The sequence below is a fragment of the Nilaparvata lugens genome, chromosome 13 (assembly GCF_014356525.2).
Source record: "Nilaparvata lugens isolate BPH chromosome 13, ASM1435652v1, whole genome shotgun sequence".
NCBI lineage: Eukaryota > Metazoa > Arthropoda > Insecta > Hemiptera > Delphacidae > Nilaparvata > Nilaparvata lugens.
Window position 1 is genome coordinate 21,803,456 of NC_052516.1, and position 19,608 is coordinate 21,823,063.

Genomic DNA, 19,608 nt, shown 5'->3' on the forward strand with positions numbered 1-19,608 from the left:
AGTGAGAGAGAATAAAGAGAGAGAGAGAGTGTGTGTGTTTGTGTAAAAGAATTAGAAAAGTAGATAGGGGAATTCAGATAATGGTTTATGTGTAAGAGAAATAGCTATGAATGTAGTTATGAGTGCGAGTGAGAAAGAAAGAGTGAGAGAGAGTGTAGGAGGGTCGTACTCTTGACGCATAACACTGGCATTTCACGAATAACTGTGATAAAATTTGGAGCGGAATTTTATAGCACAGGTCACCGAATGGAGAGAGCTTTAGGATGCATAACGCATTTTCAGAATATCTGATTAAAAAAGCGACGAGCGTCTCGGAAAACATCCCTGGAAAACTTGATATTTTTACCTCAATTTTCGCATCGAGATACTGGTTTTTCGCCTGATAAAATTGGAAACTTTCAGGTTGGTCTCATGAATCAGGATTCTGTTGAAATGGGTTATTGAATAATTGGAATACTATTGGAACAGGAAACTAGGTCAACGCCAGGATAATATTTTTGTAGTAGTGATAGTCTTCTTGCAAATTTATTCTAGTAGAATATAGATTCTTATTTTTCTCTCAATGATGTGTTCTGTTTTTGTAAGAATGAAGAATAGAAGTACGATAGAACTTTAGAAAAACAAGTGGCTGGGAATCGTTCTTTTCCCCCAAAAGTATTCTAGTTCCATGTGATAGTTACTTATAGGAATTTTTCAATCACGAAATAGAATTTAAGTAGGTGTTCCAACAATAAATTAATGTACATAATGATGAAATGAATTGTAATTGAAATTCAAATTCAAATTGATTCTGAAATCGAACGTTTAGTTAATTCATCTCTTGGAATTCATCTCAATTGATTCCATTTCATTTATTTTCATCTGTTATTCACTTGTGTATTTTTCAAAAATATTATCACGTTAAACTAACAAATAAATTGTGAATTGTTTTGTTTTATCTGAGGAATGAAGAACTTTTTAATTAGATTTGAGTTGATGTCAAAATACTGAGAACAATATTCTTTTAGGTTTCAGAATAATTGTCGCTTCAGTTCAACAAACCTCTATGATGTAGATTGAGCATACTAATGTAATAATTGATTATCGCATTATTTGAAGTAGAAGGGTAATCGTACCGTTGTGGTAATGTCATGAAACTAATAATATTGATTATTACAAAGGGTACATAAATAAATGGATAAATGGGTACATAACTGCATCCAGGGAAACCCTACCAAAATTAACTATCTCTGTTTCATCTCTCTAATTAGTCATAAAAAGAAAATCGTTGCTTTTTATGGGAGTGATTACACATCAGGAGAATCAAAGTCTATGAACCCTCCTATAAGAACCAATGGTATTTTTACTCTCTCCAGCCTAGCAGAAATTCACTGGAGAGTATGTCTGTAGCTTGGGAAAAGAGAGGATTCAATAAATGAGCTAGTTGATGAATTCTTGGAATCTGAAACCAACTCGTGTTCAATTAGTTTATTTCATCAGGCCTTTGTAATTGAAGTGGGCTAACCAAACATTATTCAGCATTAGGTAGGTTTAAACACCATTTTAAATGGATTTGATTAAAGCGAATTGATTTAGTTGGATTAATTTCACAATCCAAATGTAGTTGATTTCGTGTTTGGTGCTAAGGTGGACATTACTGTCCAATCTTCGCCACGCCATCAAATAAAAGAGTTGAATGTAATTCTATTGATCTACTCTAGCTTTTTTGTATTTTGGATGTTATTATTGATCTCTATCAGACTCCCCGAAATAGTGGTTACAGATTTCAAATTCAAGATGTATATTAAGGACATTATAGATTATAATAAAGAGTGGATTAAATGAAAATATGAGAGTGAAGTTATGTATGTATATAATTATATAATGGTGCGTACAGATTTACGCGCCGCGAACATGAGCAATTCACTTTTAATCAACTGATGCCAAGCTTTTTATATCTATATCTTATACCGTTTCTGTAAAAAATAAAGATATAGTCAGCTGATTAAAAGTGAATTGCTCATGTTCGAGGCGCGTATATCTGTACGCACCTTTAGAGTAAAAATGTAGAAAAAAATAATTGAACTTCCAGTTGACAAGTCGGCGTTGCCAGATTCTGGTATTGAAATCAAACGAGTGATTGTATAATTATATTCAATGTGACAACACTGTTGGCGTTAGCTGATGCGACGTTGTCACATTGAATAAATTGGGGTGTTAATAATCATTGTATATAATTTATCAATGTTAAATTTAAAAAATTATCAATCAAACATTAATATTTAAAAATCCAAATCACTGATTTATTGCCACAGCTATCTTGAAAAGTTACATAATATATACTATACATAATAAATTAATATATGATACCTATAATAACCAATAATACATCATACAAATTATATCAAGTTATATAATACACCTATTACCTGAACAGGAATAAGAATTTTATTACACTCCCAAACCTATAGTCTCTTCTCTAAATGTAAGGCGCTACCTAGTTCTATCCTTATCACATTCAAGGAGTTTTTTAAATGAATTCCTGGATTTTTCTTCATAGCATATTTTAATCAATCAATCACAAGCATCACTTCATTGAAATTAAGGACTAGTAAACACCTAGCCTCGGAGTAACAAGGATAAACCTATTGTTTCTCTTTTCTGTGACCTAACCCATTGTATTTTCTCTAAATACAGGGCGCCTCCTAACTTGAATTATCCCAATCACTTTAAGGAGTTTTTCCACTTGAATTCTCGGCTACTTCCTTACAGTAGTTGAATCAATCAATCAATCGGCACCAATTGCCCAACACATCTGGGTGTAGTCCAACCTATTGAAATCAACTACAAACTGTCAGCATTTATTGAATTGGAAGCATTGATTCTATTCTCAAGGAATACTGACAATATTCAAAGTAAAGCCAACGTACTGAGATCCATTTTCAACTGTCAGTATTATTAGAATGGGAGGTGTCGATGGTATTTTCATAGAATCCTTTCAGTTAAGTCCTGAATTTCACTGGAATGTCCTTGAAATTTTCTAGCAGTCTACGAAAAGAGATGTCGCTCCCTTTACGGTCCGTAGCTTAGTAGGCGATCCTAAGCTTGCCTTGAAAAACTGCCCACACCTTGAGTAACTTAGGTAACTAATGTAACCTCCGAGGAGACGTCAGACGCCTCCAGATCGTCTGTGGGCGATCGACAGTCTTGTCTACAATTTATCTCTGTTTGGAGGTTAAGAACCAGATTGTCATAGGTTTCTTCAAGAAACGAGCTAATTAGAATACAGTACTCATTGGAAATACAGTTGTTGAGTTAATTCAGTTGAGTTAATTCCGGTTGTATTATAAGTCTCTATAATGAGATTTAATTCGAACTGTAAAAAAAAACTTCAGAAAAATATGGAGTAAAACTATAAATGGACCCTTATAAATACACTACAGAATCTATTGTGTTTTTGTAAATGAAAAAATCGATGTTTCTTTTTGAAATATATCCTACTTGTTTTCAACTAGGTATATTATAGAGACGGAATATATAGTAGTCAGATTGAGACTTATGTAATATTGGTTGAATAAGTAATTTTGATATGCAGATACTTTTTAGTGTGCATTAATATAGGGAATGTTGAAATACAATTCAGAATACATCACAGTACACTTAAAATCAACCTCACAAGTGCGTATAAACACAGTAATTAGACTACAGGAATTTGAATTGCGAAAACATAAGAAAGTTCAATAATTGAAGGAAGTCGAGATTTTTATAAAGGGTATCTGAATATCTTATAATACAACATATGAAAATGAAGGATGCTATTTTTTGTGTAGTTGAGAAGTTGATATTGGGGTAATTATTGAAGGATACTAGTTATAAAAAGGTTCAATATTTATTGAGCTCTTAGAAATAACTGAACCATAATAAATAACAAAGTTGAGTGGTAGAGATGGCTTTAAAGTCTTAACTCCGCCTAATAAAGTGTATTTTTATTCCATTCCATTTCAACAACGTATCTGCTATTGAAAATATGTTGCTTGTTCAGCTATTGTATTTCGCTCGAGGTATAAAATAGCGTTAAAATTGCAATTTAATGAGTGTTCTCTCTGAATGATAAAAATATCCTATTCATGATTTGAATCATGAAATATCGAATAAGGAAACGCAGTAAGTAAATTACTGTTTTCCAACACACTTTTCTTTCAATTCCAATCATACTGACAACCTATATAATAAATCACCGAGAACCGTTTGAAACATTTTCCTAGCGTGAAAAGTCCGCCACAATTTCTTCATTCTATTTCCGTTACACTACCAACCGCGAAGTATTCTGTTATCAAGTGGAGCATTAAATATAATATCAATTGATTTTTATAGCTTCCTCAATGAAACCGCGACTGAATCTTGAGCAGGAAACTTTCATATCAATCAGAGCCGTAACGATTCCTATTCAAAGCATTGCGCTGCTACTATATTCAGGCAAATTGTCCTACTTTTCAGATGATTCTTGTGGTGGTAGAACCAACGTTACTGACAAGGATACATTCTCCGCTATAGCCAGATCCACGTTACAATGGCAGTTTGTATTGGTATTATAAAATATTATAATATACACAGAACCTGGTTTCGTGGCTTTACCAGCCACATCTTCAGCTGTTTGTTTACAAGTACTGTCTACACATTATACTGTGAATATTTCATAATAATTAAAGTGGATGACAATTTCAATTTGTGTTCTAATTATGGATTAACATTGGTTTTGCGATCCTTGTCTATCTATCATCCTTGTATAATCTTCCTATAGTGAGGTCGACGTCATAATAATGGCAATATTCAATCAACATTTGTTTTGCTATCCTTGTCTATCATTCTACAAAGCAGATAGCGCTATCCTTTTCAAGTACTGCGACGTTGTTAGATGGGTTTTCAACAATGTAGAATTATTTTAAATCAACAAAATATCCATTCTCAATTATGAAAATATATTATTTAATCATCGAAAAATGAAGATTCTTTACGAATGAAATGCAATTTATTATTTTAAACAACTCAACTTATTATATCAGTTTGGTGCTCTGAATGAGATATCTTCCTATAGTTTTCTTTATAGGATTAGGGTCTAACAAGTATAAACATTGAATTTTTAAAATTCTGAGATTTGAATTTGATACCTGAACAAGAATAAACAGTTAATATTACATCAGATATACCCGTATCAGCTATCCTCTGTAGAAGGCAGTAGCAAGGCAGAGAATCGGCACACTGTTCTCCTATATTTTTTCACAGCCATTATAACGGGGACCTCACCATAGGCGTCAAAACTGCAAAAACTAGAAATCAATCTGAGGAAAAACAAACATTCAAAACAATAACACATAAACAACAACCTTATCTAAATTTGGGAAAGAATAGCACACGCTTACCTTATTTTTTTCTCTCCCTATCATTTTTGATGATGTACTTATTGTATAAATCAATAGAGAATAAAGAATCATATTGTAGGAGAATACGCTAAATACAATCTGTATAATATCATGGAATTCCCAAAAGCTTTACCGGTTATTGACCATTGTTATTTGTTGGTGTGTGTTAGGGGGGGGGGTGGATTGGTATTGGGGGTGAGTAAATGCAGGTGTAGCTAATCGAATAACATGCCATGAGTTATTTCTGTTGCAAACTCCATTGTTCAATATGTACCGCTCGCATTTACACCCCGTACTGATATCGGGTCTTGATAAATGTTCTGTTCCCTTTATTTTCCATGTATTACACTTTCTCTCTCACACACAATTCTCTCCTATTTCCCTCCCTTTTGCACTCTATCTTTCGCGTTCCTCTTACCTCTCTTCTATCAAATCTTTTCATTCTGTTTTTCCAAATGTTTCACTGTTTTTCACTATATACTCTGCTTTACCACCTCCCCTACCTCTTTTATAGTGAGGTATACCTTTAAAGTTCAGCTTTACTTTCTTTGCAAATACTAATTTACAAGGACACTATAGTGAGGTCCACGTTATAATGGCAGTGGATAAAGATAGGAGAATAGCGATGCCGATTCTATGCATTAATTAATTATATTTCTACACTGTCAAAAACATAATTGGCATCGTTGTGGACCTAGAAAAGGATAGTACCACCGACTTTGTCGAATGATAGACAAGGATAGCAAAACCAAAGTTTATCAAATACTGTCATTATAACATGGACCTCACTATAGTAAGATTCAGGGCCGAACTGACAGTATTTCTTGAAAATGTTATCGTTTTTTCAAAGTTTGGAATTTTCCAATTAATTGTGATCGATTTAATTTAATTCAAAAATGATTTCTGTGTGTTTTGAATTGTTAATTGAGTGTGTAATTGATGAATGTTAAGTGATACATAACCTAGCTACATTTGGATTGTTGTTTAAATTAGAATTGGAACCGTTTTGGGCTTATAAGCCTGTGGTACTTTTCTGTAAGTTGTGTAATTTTGAATGATTAAATAAATAAATAAAATATCATCTATACCTCCCATTCTATCAAGACTGACTGTTAAAAGTGGATCTCAGTAAGTTACTTTTACTTTGAATGTTGTCAGTATTCCTATGTTAATAACATCAATCAATGCATCAACCAATATTCAACCAATACTGACATGTCTCACTAAAATTCTCCCTGATTCTCCTTCTTTCTCACCTACATTTCTCTCACACACTCATTCTAACATCCCGACTTTATCTAGTGTGAAACAACAGCTTTCGGAGACATTACAAGTTTGGACAAACGAGGGTTCTATTGGTGAAGTAACTCACAGTTTCGGCTTTTTCAAGTCTGTGAGTTGACCTAAAAAGTTGGCAAATCACGATTTTATGTCCCTCTGAACCCTCCCTTCCTACCACTTCTCGTGACACACCCCTAATCGATTGTGTAGGGTGTTGGAGTTACGGTATTTTTCGAAACGATCTTTTGATTTGTGACCTTTTTTCTCTTATCTTGCCCCAGTCGCTAAATTTGTTTCTCGTTGACTACCTGTGCTTTGAATCTCTCCAAAGCTGATATAATGGTTCAATGCTTGTATATAAATGTGATTCAGCATGTAAAATATAGGATATTTCTTTGTTTATCATTCATCTCAATAGGGTACGATATATATGCCCTAGAACCAATTTTTTCCCCTCTTTTATATTTACGGTATGAAGTGTGAAAAAAATACTATAGGTATGGTAAAAAGTAAGATGAAAATTAAAGATTCTGTTTTGTACAATATGGATATCATAAATTCTATCAGGACTCTTTAACCGCAGTCTACGTATACAGATTTTAGTTTTGAAAAATTCATTACTTTTTTCAGTTCAGTTTTAAATAGGTTTTAGTTTTGAAATGTTCACTACTTTCTTGAGTTCAGTTTCAAACTTTATTCCTCTTAGGCCCGATTGCAGAACAGCCGCTTGAATTTTAACCGTGATTAATTTCACGAGAACTAATCATAGAAGGCGTTTTTAAGAAACCGATTTCTCTGTTGGTTATTGTGGAATTAATCACGGGTAAAATTTAACCGGCACCAAGTGACTCTTTATCCTTAGTTCTGTTAGTGAGTACTGTACCTCCAGAATAATTATTCATACAAGTAGAAACGTCAAGATGATATCGTATTTTAAGAAAGTATAATGTAAAGGTCCTATCGCATTTTAAGAAAGTATAACTTTCAATCAAAGAACTTCTGAATAGTAAGTAGTTTCCAATAGTTTTTACAATAGAACTTTGTCTTCTAACTTCAACAAAACTAGTTCATAATTGGAAATCTTTACACGGTTTGTATTGAAAAAATATTGACCGAAATCACTTATTCTTACCACTGTGCCTGAATTATTCATGCAAGAACGGAAGTATTCTCCCCGAAAAGAAAGTTTTCACAAAAATTCTCAATGCTTGTTTTCGAATACTTGACCCCTGTAATTTGTAGAGCAATAAGAAGTAGCAAACTGTAAAATTATTCATGTTTTTTCCTTCCTATCGAACTTTGAGAATAGGGTGATAAATTTTTATCAAGCATTGCGCTGATATATTGATGCGTTATCCCAGCAATTGAGACTCTAGTATCGACCTAAAAATCGATAGATTCTAGTATGAATTATATTTTTATGTTCAAACTTTGAGAACTCTATCGTTATTTGTAATGTTACATAATCTTGGGCACCGCCCCAAATTGAATGTACACATCTCTAGTAGATCTCTAGTAGAGTTTATAAATGAACTGATTTTTGATTTTCTTTATTTTATTGTTCTTCATCTTCTCCCCGTCGTCCTCTTCCAAATTGTTCTTACACCACATTTCCCAATTTTCTCTCATGATTATTTTTGTTGTCTTCCTTCATCCTGTCTTTCTCCCATCTTTCTCCGTTCTTCTTCTCCATGCCGTGTTTACCCCATCTTTATTTGTTCTTCGTCTTCCACCATTTTCTTCCTTTCTTCCCTTATGCCTTCTTCAGTTCATATCTCTTGTCTCCCACCTTCATCTTCATGATTGGCATATTTTTATTTCATCCTCATCTTCTGAGTTAGGTTTTACGAATTAATAGTCTCTTTGAAACGTTTGAATATAGCATGTGTCTTCCTCACAAAATAGATGTTTTTTATATTGTATTTTTCAACTAATTTATATGTTTTCTTCTCTTTTACAGGTAAGTCCGTTACGTGGAACACATCCATATCTATAATACTTCTGGTCTTCAAGCCTGATAGTCTCATGTAAGTTTTCGACCAGATACTGTAACTCAGATTCAGATCTTTCCAAATAATTGAACATTCAGACATTTTCAAGAAATTGAGCATTCAGATCTTTTCAAATAATTGAGCAGTCATATCACATTCAATCACTACTTGAATCATATTCATGAAACTTATAGATCTCTACCACTTCTTCCTCCTTGGTTAACCCAAGCTAAACTAAGAATCCTGGTTAGAAACTAAGCCTGCTTCAGCCATTCTAATACGAAATTTAATTATTCCAAGTCTAAAGTATGAGACTGTGCAAAATAGGCTACATCATTTGATATGATTATGTAGTATTATCACTGGAATCACAAGGATTCATGATAAGGATAGTCTATTGTCTCCAAATGAAAAAATATATCACTTTTGAACAACTTCATTACGGCATAGCAGTCAGATATTCATTTAGTTAAATATTTTTTATTACTTTTTCTATAAATATCCAACTGCTTTGTCGTAATCCAGTTGTTCAAAAGTGATTATTAACAAGCAGTTCGTAATGGAAACAAATATTAAAGAGAAAATATATCTTTATTCTGATAACATGTTACTCTTGTAAAGTAATTTTGAAGTTGAAACTGTAAAGTAAATGACATTTTACATTCTATGAATATCCAAAAAAATGTATTCCTCAAAAAAATGAATTGGAATATTTCTAATGGCATTCTTGGAAACACCAGAAACATTTTCAGACATCTTGTGGACTATGTTTCTCTAGAATCATGTCTCTAAAACCTAAAACATGACGTCATTCGTCTTATTTCATTCCCGGACTGTTTTCAAACCGTCCACTACCAGTTCGAACAAATTGTAAGTGATGAACTTTTCAACAAGTTGTTCACGTTTCACTGTAAGTTAGAATTCTCCAAGAAGCCCACGATGCTAAGTGATTTCATATTCGCCATCAAACTCGGGTGTTTACAACTTGTTCTAATAATTTATACGATACACGTTGCATGAATCTTGGGCACCGCCCCAAATTGAATGTACACATCTCTAGTAGATCTCTAGTAGAGTTTATAAATGAACTGATTTTTGATTTTCTTTATTTATTGTTCTTCATCTTCTCCCCGTCGTCCTCTTCCAAATTACTCTCACACCACATTTTCCAATTTTCTCTCATGATTATTTTTGTTCTCTTCCTTCATCCTGTCTTTCTCCCATCTTTCTCCGTTCTTCTTCTCCATGCCGTGTTTACCCCATCTTTATTTGTTCTTCGTCTTCCACCATTTTCTTCCTTTCTTCCCTTATGCCTTCTTCATTTTCATATCTCTTGTCTCCCACCTTCATCTTCATGATTGGTATATTTTATTTCATCCTCATCTTCTGAGTTAGGTTTTACGAATTAATAGTCTCTTTGAAACGTTTGAATATAGCATGTGTCTTCCTCACAAAATAGATGTTTTTTATATTGTATTTTTCAACTAATTTATATGTTTTCTTCTCTTTTACAGGTAAGTCCGTTACGTGGAACACATCCATATCTATAATACTTCTGGTCTTCAAGCCTGATAGTCTCATGTAAGTTTTCGACCAGATACTGTAACTCAGATTCAGATCTTTCCAAATAATTGAACATTCAGACATTTTCAAGAAATTGAGCATTCAGATCTTTTCAAATAATTGAGCAGTCATATCACATTCAATCACTACTTGAATCATATTCATGAAACTTATAGATCTCTACCACTTCTTCCTCCTTGGTTAACCCAAGCTAAACTAAGAATCCTGGTTAGAAACTAAGCCTGCTTCAGCCATTCTAATACGAAATTTAATTATTCCAAGTCTAAAGTATGAGACTGTGCAAAATAGGCTACATCATTTGATATGATTATGTAGTATTATCACTGGAATCACAAGGATTCATGATAAGGATAGTCTATTGTCTCCAAATGAAAAAATATATCACTTTTGAACAACTTCATTACGGCATAGCAGTCAGATATTCATTTAGTTAAATATTTTTTATTACTTTTTCTATAAATATCCAACTGCTTTGTCGTAATCCAGTTGTTCAAAAGTGATTATTAACAAGCAGTTCGTAATGGAAACAAATATTAAAGAGAAAATATATCTTTATTCTGATAACATGTTACTCTTGTAAAGTAATTTTGAAGTTGAAACTGTAAAGTAAATGACATTTTACATTCTATGAATATCCAAAAAAATGTATTCCTCAAAAAAATGAATTGGAATATTTCTAATGGCATTCTTGGAAACACCAGAAACATTTTCAGACATCTTGTGGACTATGTTTCTCTAGAATCATGTCTCTAAAACCTAAAACATGACGTCATTCGTCTTATTTCATTCCCGGACTGTTTTCAAACCGTCCACTACCAGTTCGAACAAATTGTAAGTGATGAACTTTTCAACAAGTTGTTCACGTTTCACTGTAAGTTAGAATTCTCCAAGAAGCCCACGATGCTAAGTGATTTCATATTCGCCATCAAACTCGGGTGTTTACAACTTGTTCTAATAATTTATACGATACACGTTGCATGAATCCTGTGAACCCACATTTTACCGTGAAGTTATCACCTCAAACTTTATTACTAACCAGATCGAAATTTGGCGCGACGCCCAACATACTCGGGATGCGTCTATCTTTTGACGGAATATTTTCGTAGAGTTTTCTTGTCGACCAATTATCTCTGCTTGTGTCAAATTTTGCGTTGGCTGTGTCGAATATATGGGGCGTGCGATTCTAATAATTTGATAAATTATTTGTTAGATTTATGTCGGTAGAATGAAAATCAGGGGTTGATGTATCGAATATTTTCGTTGAAGTGATAGGCACTTGGAATACACTGTGTAGTTTGAATTCTAAAGCTGCGTTTACACCAAACTTATTACAAAATGTTTATTTTTCCGTCCTTATAGATTCTATTAGGTTGAACGGAACTTGACAAGCACATAATTATGTTCATCATGTGTATGATAAGTTATGTTCAATCTAATGGAATCTATAAGGACGGAAAAATAAACATTGTGATAATAACTTTAGTGTAAATGCAGCTTTAGGACATGGTGTTTTGCTATTAGATTAAGTCTGGGGTCAGATTTATGAATGATCCTTTAAAACTTTCTTAGGGTCATATGCTAACAGTACGTTTAACGCTAAACCACGTTTACTTGTAGATTCGGTTGCATCTATTATAATATGGTTCATACGGGGTTTAAACCGAGTATATGCATACGGACCTTAGCCAATTATGCTTTGGTTGCCTAGCATCCACATACTAGAATTGTTACTATAAATTAGAGACATTTATAATTAGAGAAAATTAATTTCTTTAATAAGAGAAATACAAGAAAATTAAATACAGCAATTAGAAAATAATACAGCAAAGTAGAAATAACAAAAATGTTAGTTATTAGTGACTGGAAGGTAAAATCCAAGTTAGAATTCTAGTTTACATTCAAAACAATTCATAGCTAAGTTAAATGCAGGATTTAAGGGAAAAAATCTAGTGTACATGCAGTTAAACTGCACACGAAACGTTTACACCAAAGCTATTAACAGAATATTGGTAACCTTATCCTTATAGATTCTATTAGATTGAACATAACTTATCATACACATAATGAACATGTGTGTTTTTCAAGCTCCGTTCAATCTAATAGAATCTATAAGGATCAAGTTATTAACATTTAACAAAATGTTAATAACTTTGGTGTAAACGCGGCTTTAGAATTCAAGTTGACATTCAAAACATACAAAACAATTCATAGCAAAGTTAAATGCAGGTTTTAAGGGGAAAAACTAGTGTACATGCTGTACTGTTCTTTCATCTTTCAAAACATACAATCACAATTTATTCGAAACAAAGGTGGATGCATGATTTTAAGTGAAAAAAACTATTAAAACTTAATAAGAAGATGATTGTACATGCTATTATTGCATCATAATATAATAAACTATATTGTTGGTAGTATCTTGCAGAGGAATCGACATTTGTTATCCAAATAACCTAGTATCTAGATTTAGTTCTATTGTATAAACATCCACTTCACAAAATTTGGAGTTCATTGACCTCAAAAACCGCAGTAAAGCATCCAGATTACACACCTTCTGATGCCTATGTCAGCAGTGGTCCAATGAGAAGCATTATTGTTACTCATAAATAATTATGACAGTTTTAAATGAATCTCACTCTTAGCTCAGGTCGGTTCACATTCAGCATTGTATGTATGGGAAGCATTATTGTTATATATAAGGAATTCTGACAGTTTCGAGTGAATCTCTCTGTACGTGATATACAGACATGAAATTCACCCCCAGTTCCAGCTCAGCAATCATAAGTGCTAAATGATAGGCACTCCAAGTTCTGGAATTCCTTTCGCAGCTATGTAATTGTTATATCACGTGCCGGTCTGCTATATCTTTATCTTATCTCTGTGATATCTATATATTACTCTCTAAACCACTTGGGATTGTGATAATATAGAATATAACTTATCTTTAAGATATCTGTACATTCCCTGTATGTACAATATAACACCTGAACCACTTGTAATATGAAATATGTCTCATCTTTGATGTATATCTTCCTTCATCTTCCAAACTAAACTACTGGGAATCGTTATAGTAATAGAATACGATCCAGGACTTTGGAGGAACTAAGATCTAGAATGATGAAGGAAAGAGAACTGTGAAGAGAATGTGGGTGAGAAAGAGAGGAAGTGGTAGGAATTGGAATGGAAATAACTTACCAAAAACATATTTTTTAGAGATATAATCTATGACGCTCAAGTGGGGGGGGGGGTGTTGTACAATGCCCAGGCTGTAACGTAACACTTGAAGATACAAATCTTGTATAGAGTCCTCAGTTTTGGATTTAAATTCTTTCATTTTAGGCAATAATACCAAAAATTCATAACAATTCTTACATATTTTTTTAGGTTTCCTAAAAATAATATTTTTTATGTGGTTGAGTATCAAATCACTTCTCCATAAACTTCACGAATTCAATTCACACCTGCGCATTACTGTCTTCCGATTGTTATTTACGAAATAGTGGCTGATGGGACAAAAAAATCAATGAAAAATAGATGAATTAATATTCCCTTTCCAATTTTTGTCAACAAAAAAGAGAATCTACAATGCACTGTGGGTTTACCGCATGCAGCCATGTGCTGTTGTATATACTACTCAACTACATAAAAAATATGTAAACTATACAAAAACTATCCATGTGCTTTAGTTCAAACCACTCAACTACATGAAAATTAGCAAAAACATACAAAAATTCAGCATATCACTGTTTTACTTTCAATGAAAAAAGAGAATGTAGTCTAACGTGGGTTAACCACATGCTCCCATTATATACTGCAATTTAACTCGAAAATTACTCCACCTCTCACAAAATTGCTTTTTTATTGAGGTGAATTTCATTAGGCCGATTAGTCGACAATGCACACACGATTTTACTCTGATATGTCGCAATCAGCATGTAGTGCAATTTCATGAAATGAGAGAGAGAGTGAGAGTGATAGAGGAGGGAGAAAAAAAGAGATAGTGGAAGAGAAGGGATGAAAAAAGAGAGTGAGGAAGAAAGAGGATGAAAAAAAGAGGGAGGAAGAGAGGGGTTGAAAAAAGAGTGAGAGCGAGTGAGAGGGGATGAAAAAAGAGAGAGAGTGTGTGAGAGAAGCTGGAACCCCGTCAAATTTCAATTTCCACGTAGAAAATGTTTAAAACTATGGTGAGATTCTTTTCAAAGTCTTCTATTGAATATCACTATCACTTCCCATTTAATCGATGCCGACACTTTTAAGTGAAACCCAGTGAAATGTACTCCGCAAAAACAATTGTCTGGTTGGTTGGACGCTTCCCGGATTGAATTCAATTACATTAATAGCCCCCCACCCCCTCCCTGGAAGAAAATAGTAACACCAAAAGCAAACAAGGGCCCTTGCGGTGTGTGCCGGTTTTTTGAGTTTTGTAGTTTTCCCGGAAAATTTCATCCGTTGAAAAACAGTGGGGAAATCTTCAGTGTTTGATCATTCGATTTGATTACTAAAATTTTTTGCATGAGGAAAAAGTGGAGTTAATAGTTGGGTGTTGTTTGGCAATTTGATGAGTGGTTTGGTATTTTGATTTTTCCAATTTTGTTTCTCTATCATTGAAAACCCATGAAAACGTTGAAACCCATTGAAAACTCCTCTAGACAAAGTAGCATGTATTTTTCATTCACACAAGTGGTTATAACAAAACCAAAACGGATAACGTTATTAAACGTTTAACGAACGTTGAATCAAGTGAATAATGTTTGACAGTTATTACTAGCTTGACACTCACTACTGAATCCACTCTTTTATCTTCTAATTTACCATCCTTTTCTCTTCTTATCTTCCCCTACTCCTCCGCTCCTTCTCCTCCTTTCTCTCCTTATCCACTGCTCTGCTTGATAATATTCCCTCTTCCTTCTATCTATTTTTACCTCTGCTCCTCTTCTGCTGTTTATTTTTCTCCTTAGTTTCTTTTCAATCTTCATCTTCTTTATCTTCACCTTCGCCTTATTTGCATACTGTTTTCTCGTTCTCCATCTTCTTCTACTCCTCTACCTTAGTCTTATTTTACTCCTCCTCTATCTTCATCATATTTCTCTTCTTTTTCTTAATATTCTTTCTCTCTTCTCCCCTTTATTCTTTCTTTCTCTATTCTTCTTTCTCTTCATCTTCGTCCTCCTCACCTCCTTCACCTTCGTCTTATTTACTTCTCCTGTATCTTCATCTCATTTCCCTTCTTTTCTCAATATTCTTCCTCTACTCCCCTTTATCCTTTCTTTCTTTATTCTTCTTTTTCTTCATATCTCTTCTTTCTCTTCTTCTTGTTCATCTCCCCACCGTTTTTTCTGCGTCATAATTTTCTTCTGCTTCTTCATCATAAATATTCTCATAAACTTTTTGTCTCTGTCTTCCTAATCTTTATTTTCTTCTCCATAATCTTCGTCTTTTTCTTCTTGTTTTCCTTATCTCCCTTCCTCGCCCTCTTTTTTTCTATGTCGTAACTATTTTCCCCCAGTTCATCTTGTTCTTATTCTTTTTACTTTCCTAAAAGTATTGCTTTTCAAGAAAATTTAAGGTACCCTAATTTCCAAATTTCTGTACGTTTCAAGGTCCCCTGAGTCCAAAAACATGATTTTTCATAATATTTTTATTCTTCTGCTTTTTATCTTCTTATCCTTCCTCCTCTACTTCTTCTTTTCTTCCACCTTCTTCCTCATCACCTTCTTCTTTTTCCACTCCTTTCTTTCCTTCTCCACTTTTGTTACTCCACCTTATCTGATGAGCCGATTTCACTTCGCAACGTGTGTATCGTGTGCCGTTTCACCTCTTGAGGCAATGTAGTGCGTGTAAAGATCACGCAATAGATAGATCCCAACATCGATTTCAAACTGCGTTCCCAACAGACATTTTCGTAGTGAATTGTTTACAAGTTGAATATCTATGTGTAGCCAAATATTTGTCATGAATAGTCTTGGTCATTTTCTGGGTTTTTTTCGTATTTTCTATCTGTTTTCATCTTATTTCTTCTTAACATTCATTCATTTTACTCTTCTACTCGTTCACGTCCATTCATAACTCTCTTACTTCTAGTCGTTTACATTTTGTTTATTTATTTATTCATAATCGTCACATGGTACATCAAATTTCTAGTGTTACTCAAATGACTGGTGACATGTGAAAACAATAATAATGATAATAATTCCTATAACTAGTTGTATACTAGAACATTGAAGATTGGACACATAAGCCATGAAGTCACAAAACTCGATTTCAATTCATTTTTAATTCATTGATAATGTTGATTCATTGATGACTCTTCTACTTCACTGTCGAAGTTTAATACACTTTTCTTGTTATTCCTCACTTTTTCAAGTTGTCTGTACTCTGTCGCTTTCTTTCCCTCCCGTACAAGTTGTTCACAAGAATATAATTGAGCTCAGATTATATACAATGTCAGTCCACTTATGTACTAGTTGGTGTTCTAAAAACTTGTGGCCATTGTGGTGACTGGTTCGAATCCCTTTCATGTTGAACAATTTGTGGAACGCCAGTGTGACTAATTCTAGCCCAAACCCTAAACCCGAGTTAAACCAACTTGTACATTCCAGAAGAACGATCCCCAATCTTGAGTTACTCGAGGTGTAGAATAAACAGGACTGGTGGTATATATCCATCCAATATATAGAACCTATCCAAATATTATTGTATTAAACTACACTCTTAGTGCCGGTTGCACAAAAGCCAGTTTAATTTTAATCCTGATTAATTTCATAAGAACCAATCAGAGAATCCGTCTTTTTAAAAAGGTCTTCTCTGATTGGATCTCGTGAAATTGATAATGATTAAAATTTAACCGGATTTTGTGCAACCGGTCCTCATATATTGAGTATTAAGAGTATAGTAGGTAAGGGTATTAAGGTATAGTAGCTAAGGTAGTAGCTGAAGTATTTAGGTATCTCCCAACAAAATTTACACAGGTATAAGGTTAGCTTTGTAGGGAGGTTGGTTCATACCAAGGATAGTATATAGAAATAGAAATAAAAATAAAAATCTTAGTACCCTTTTTGAAATATTTATTTAATCACAACATGTTTCGAACATTGATGCCATTTTTAATAAGATAGTATATAGCTATATACAATTATTTGGTTATATACTATTACTACGTCTATATACTATTCTTGGGTTCATACATCTATCTAGCTTATACAATAATTTTATGTCTATTGATCAGCTCTATAAATATACCTCCATTCTCAGCCAATACAAAATATACAATGTATCATCAGATATGTACTGCAGTCTATATACACATATCTCCAGCCTGTAGTCCATATATATATATATATATATATATATATATATATTATATATATATATATATATAATATATATATATATATATATAGTTTTATCTGTAGTCCATACACATGTATCTTCAGATATATACTGTATTCTATATACAAATATACAGGTATTACGTCAGCTTCATAGCAATTTAAGCGGTTGAGTATTGTATCTAAATTCATAGCCAATATACAGGTGTTTGTAGAATTACACAGGTATAAAGGGGTGCTTGTAAGGGGTGGATTTTGAATCGCGTGAGTGGAGGACATTAAAGGGTGTATTTTGGTTTGGGGGGGGGGGAATGTCGACATAACGGAGCTATGGGCATAAGTGTAGCCGTACATCGCTTTGCATTCACAGCCCACCTGACGCAAATCTGAAGGGTACTTGTGTAGTTGTAACCCTTATTCACAAGTGTATTACTGGCCCTTAAGGGCGATATCGGAATTTCAGGTGTTCTATCACCCCTACCAGTATTCTCTATAGTTTGATTCTCTTTGATCTGTCAGTACTCTCTGTAAATTACATCAATTCTTTACATTGAGTCAATGCTGACAGTGAATTCTAATACATAAGAAGAATCTCTGCTGTTTTTTCTTGATTATTTTTGTCTTTTGAAGCTTTTTAAATTTCATTCTTGCTAGATTTCCTCCATTTCGAATAGTTCCCTCCCTCTAGTCTATCATTCATTCTTATGTCTTTTCAAATTAACCTGTTCTCTTTCAGTTTACGAATGATAAATTACCTTTTAGTGTCGTTTACACAGTGCAAGCTTAAACTAAATTTCATCTTAAACTGGATTAAATCTATATCGAGTATCATTTTTTTTAATGTGATTCATTTTGAGTTTAAGCCAACAGCTGATTGAATTCAGTTTAAGCTTTGACTGTGCAAATGGCCCTTATAGTGTAATAGTGTAGGAGGTATTGTGGTAGTTTTTCGTATGGAATAAAAAAGTACTAAGTTGTCACATTCTTAGATAATTCTAAATATTTCATATAAATTATAATATATTTTATTTATTAGGAACAGTTTTAGTCTTTAAGCATGTTGTTCCTTTTCCAATCATTCATAGTTGAGAATTATATTCTATGATTCAATTTATAAATAAATAATTATAAATCAGTCCTAACTCTTACAACATCAATTTCTAATAAAGTAAAACGCTCTCAAGCAATATTCAATCTATTATAATCTATAATCTGATATTTAAGTAAATTCATAAATCAATCTGTAATAAAGAAAAACTAGAGTAGAGAGCAGCCAAATAATGTAGAATGAGCAAGCTATATGATTGATAAATGACCTGTCTGGGTGAACGTATGTTATTGGCCAAGACTAGCCACTCCCTCAATAGGTGGCTTCATACATACGCCACAGTAATGGCGGTTTATCTTCTAATTGTATCGCTTGCTGAATATCATATATTTTCCGCTCAATCCAGTTCAAAACTTGAATAAATGAATCAATTAATTTCGGCTACCTACATTAATATGATGTTCTTTTAAGTAGTTCTACAAATAATTTATGCCACTTTGTTCTATTTTGAAATGTATTCTTGGTAAGAATAGAATAGTTTCATAGATCAAAAATTATATAAACATGGATTGTTCAAGGTCAGGTACACGATTTTTTTCTCAAATTCGAATAATCTTTAATCACAAAAAATGAATAAATACAGCCGTAGAGACAATATATCCATAGTGAATATCCCCCACAAAGACAACAAGTCTGGGTGACATTTACATTAATAGAAATTTATAAGCGCATTTTTAGAAGTTTAATTTCGAAAACTTCCTAGATTTTTGGGTATTAGTTGTGTCTATTTAGATCTACTCCCAATGAAACTGTTGGTAAACTTAATTTCCCTATACGCATTCTACTTCAGATTTTAATTGAGTGTTTAGAACGAGTCTTTAAGAATAAAAATTGAGACTCTAGAATGAGTATTTTTCCCCACTTCCACTAAAACTATTTGAATACTCGATTTCCCGTTAAGCATTCCCCTTCAGATTTTG

At 33.2% G+C, this 19,608-nt stretch overlaps 2 protein-coding genes across 3 annotated transcripts in view; both read left to right on the plus strand.

Annotated features, from left to right (window-relative positions):
* The window catches only part of LOC111046922 (pumilio homolog 2), a 608,126-nt gene that overhangs the window by 460,254 nt on the left and 128,264 nt on the right, over positions 1 to 19,608 (plus strand). The gene's annotated exons all lie outside the window — the stretch shown is intronic.
* LOC120354053 overlaps positions 1 to 19,608 on the plus strand; it is a 160,344-nt gene that overhangs the window by 122,042 nt on the left and 18,694 nt on the right. Inside the window, exon 2 of one of the 2 annotated variants that reach the window (XM_039440080.1) lies at positions 8,641 to 8,691. The exons of the other annotated variant lie outside the window; for it this stretch is intronic. Within the exon in view, the coding sequence (XP_039296014.1) occupies positions 8,641 to 8,676 (36 nt within the window). The 3' untranslated portion in view covers positions 8,677 to 8,691. Of the gene's footprint in view, positions 1 to 8,640; positions 8,692 to 19,608 lie in introns of those variants that run through there. 2 annotated transcript variants of the gene reach the window in all.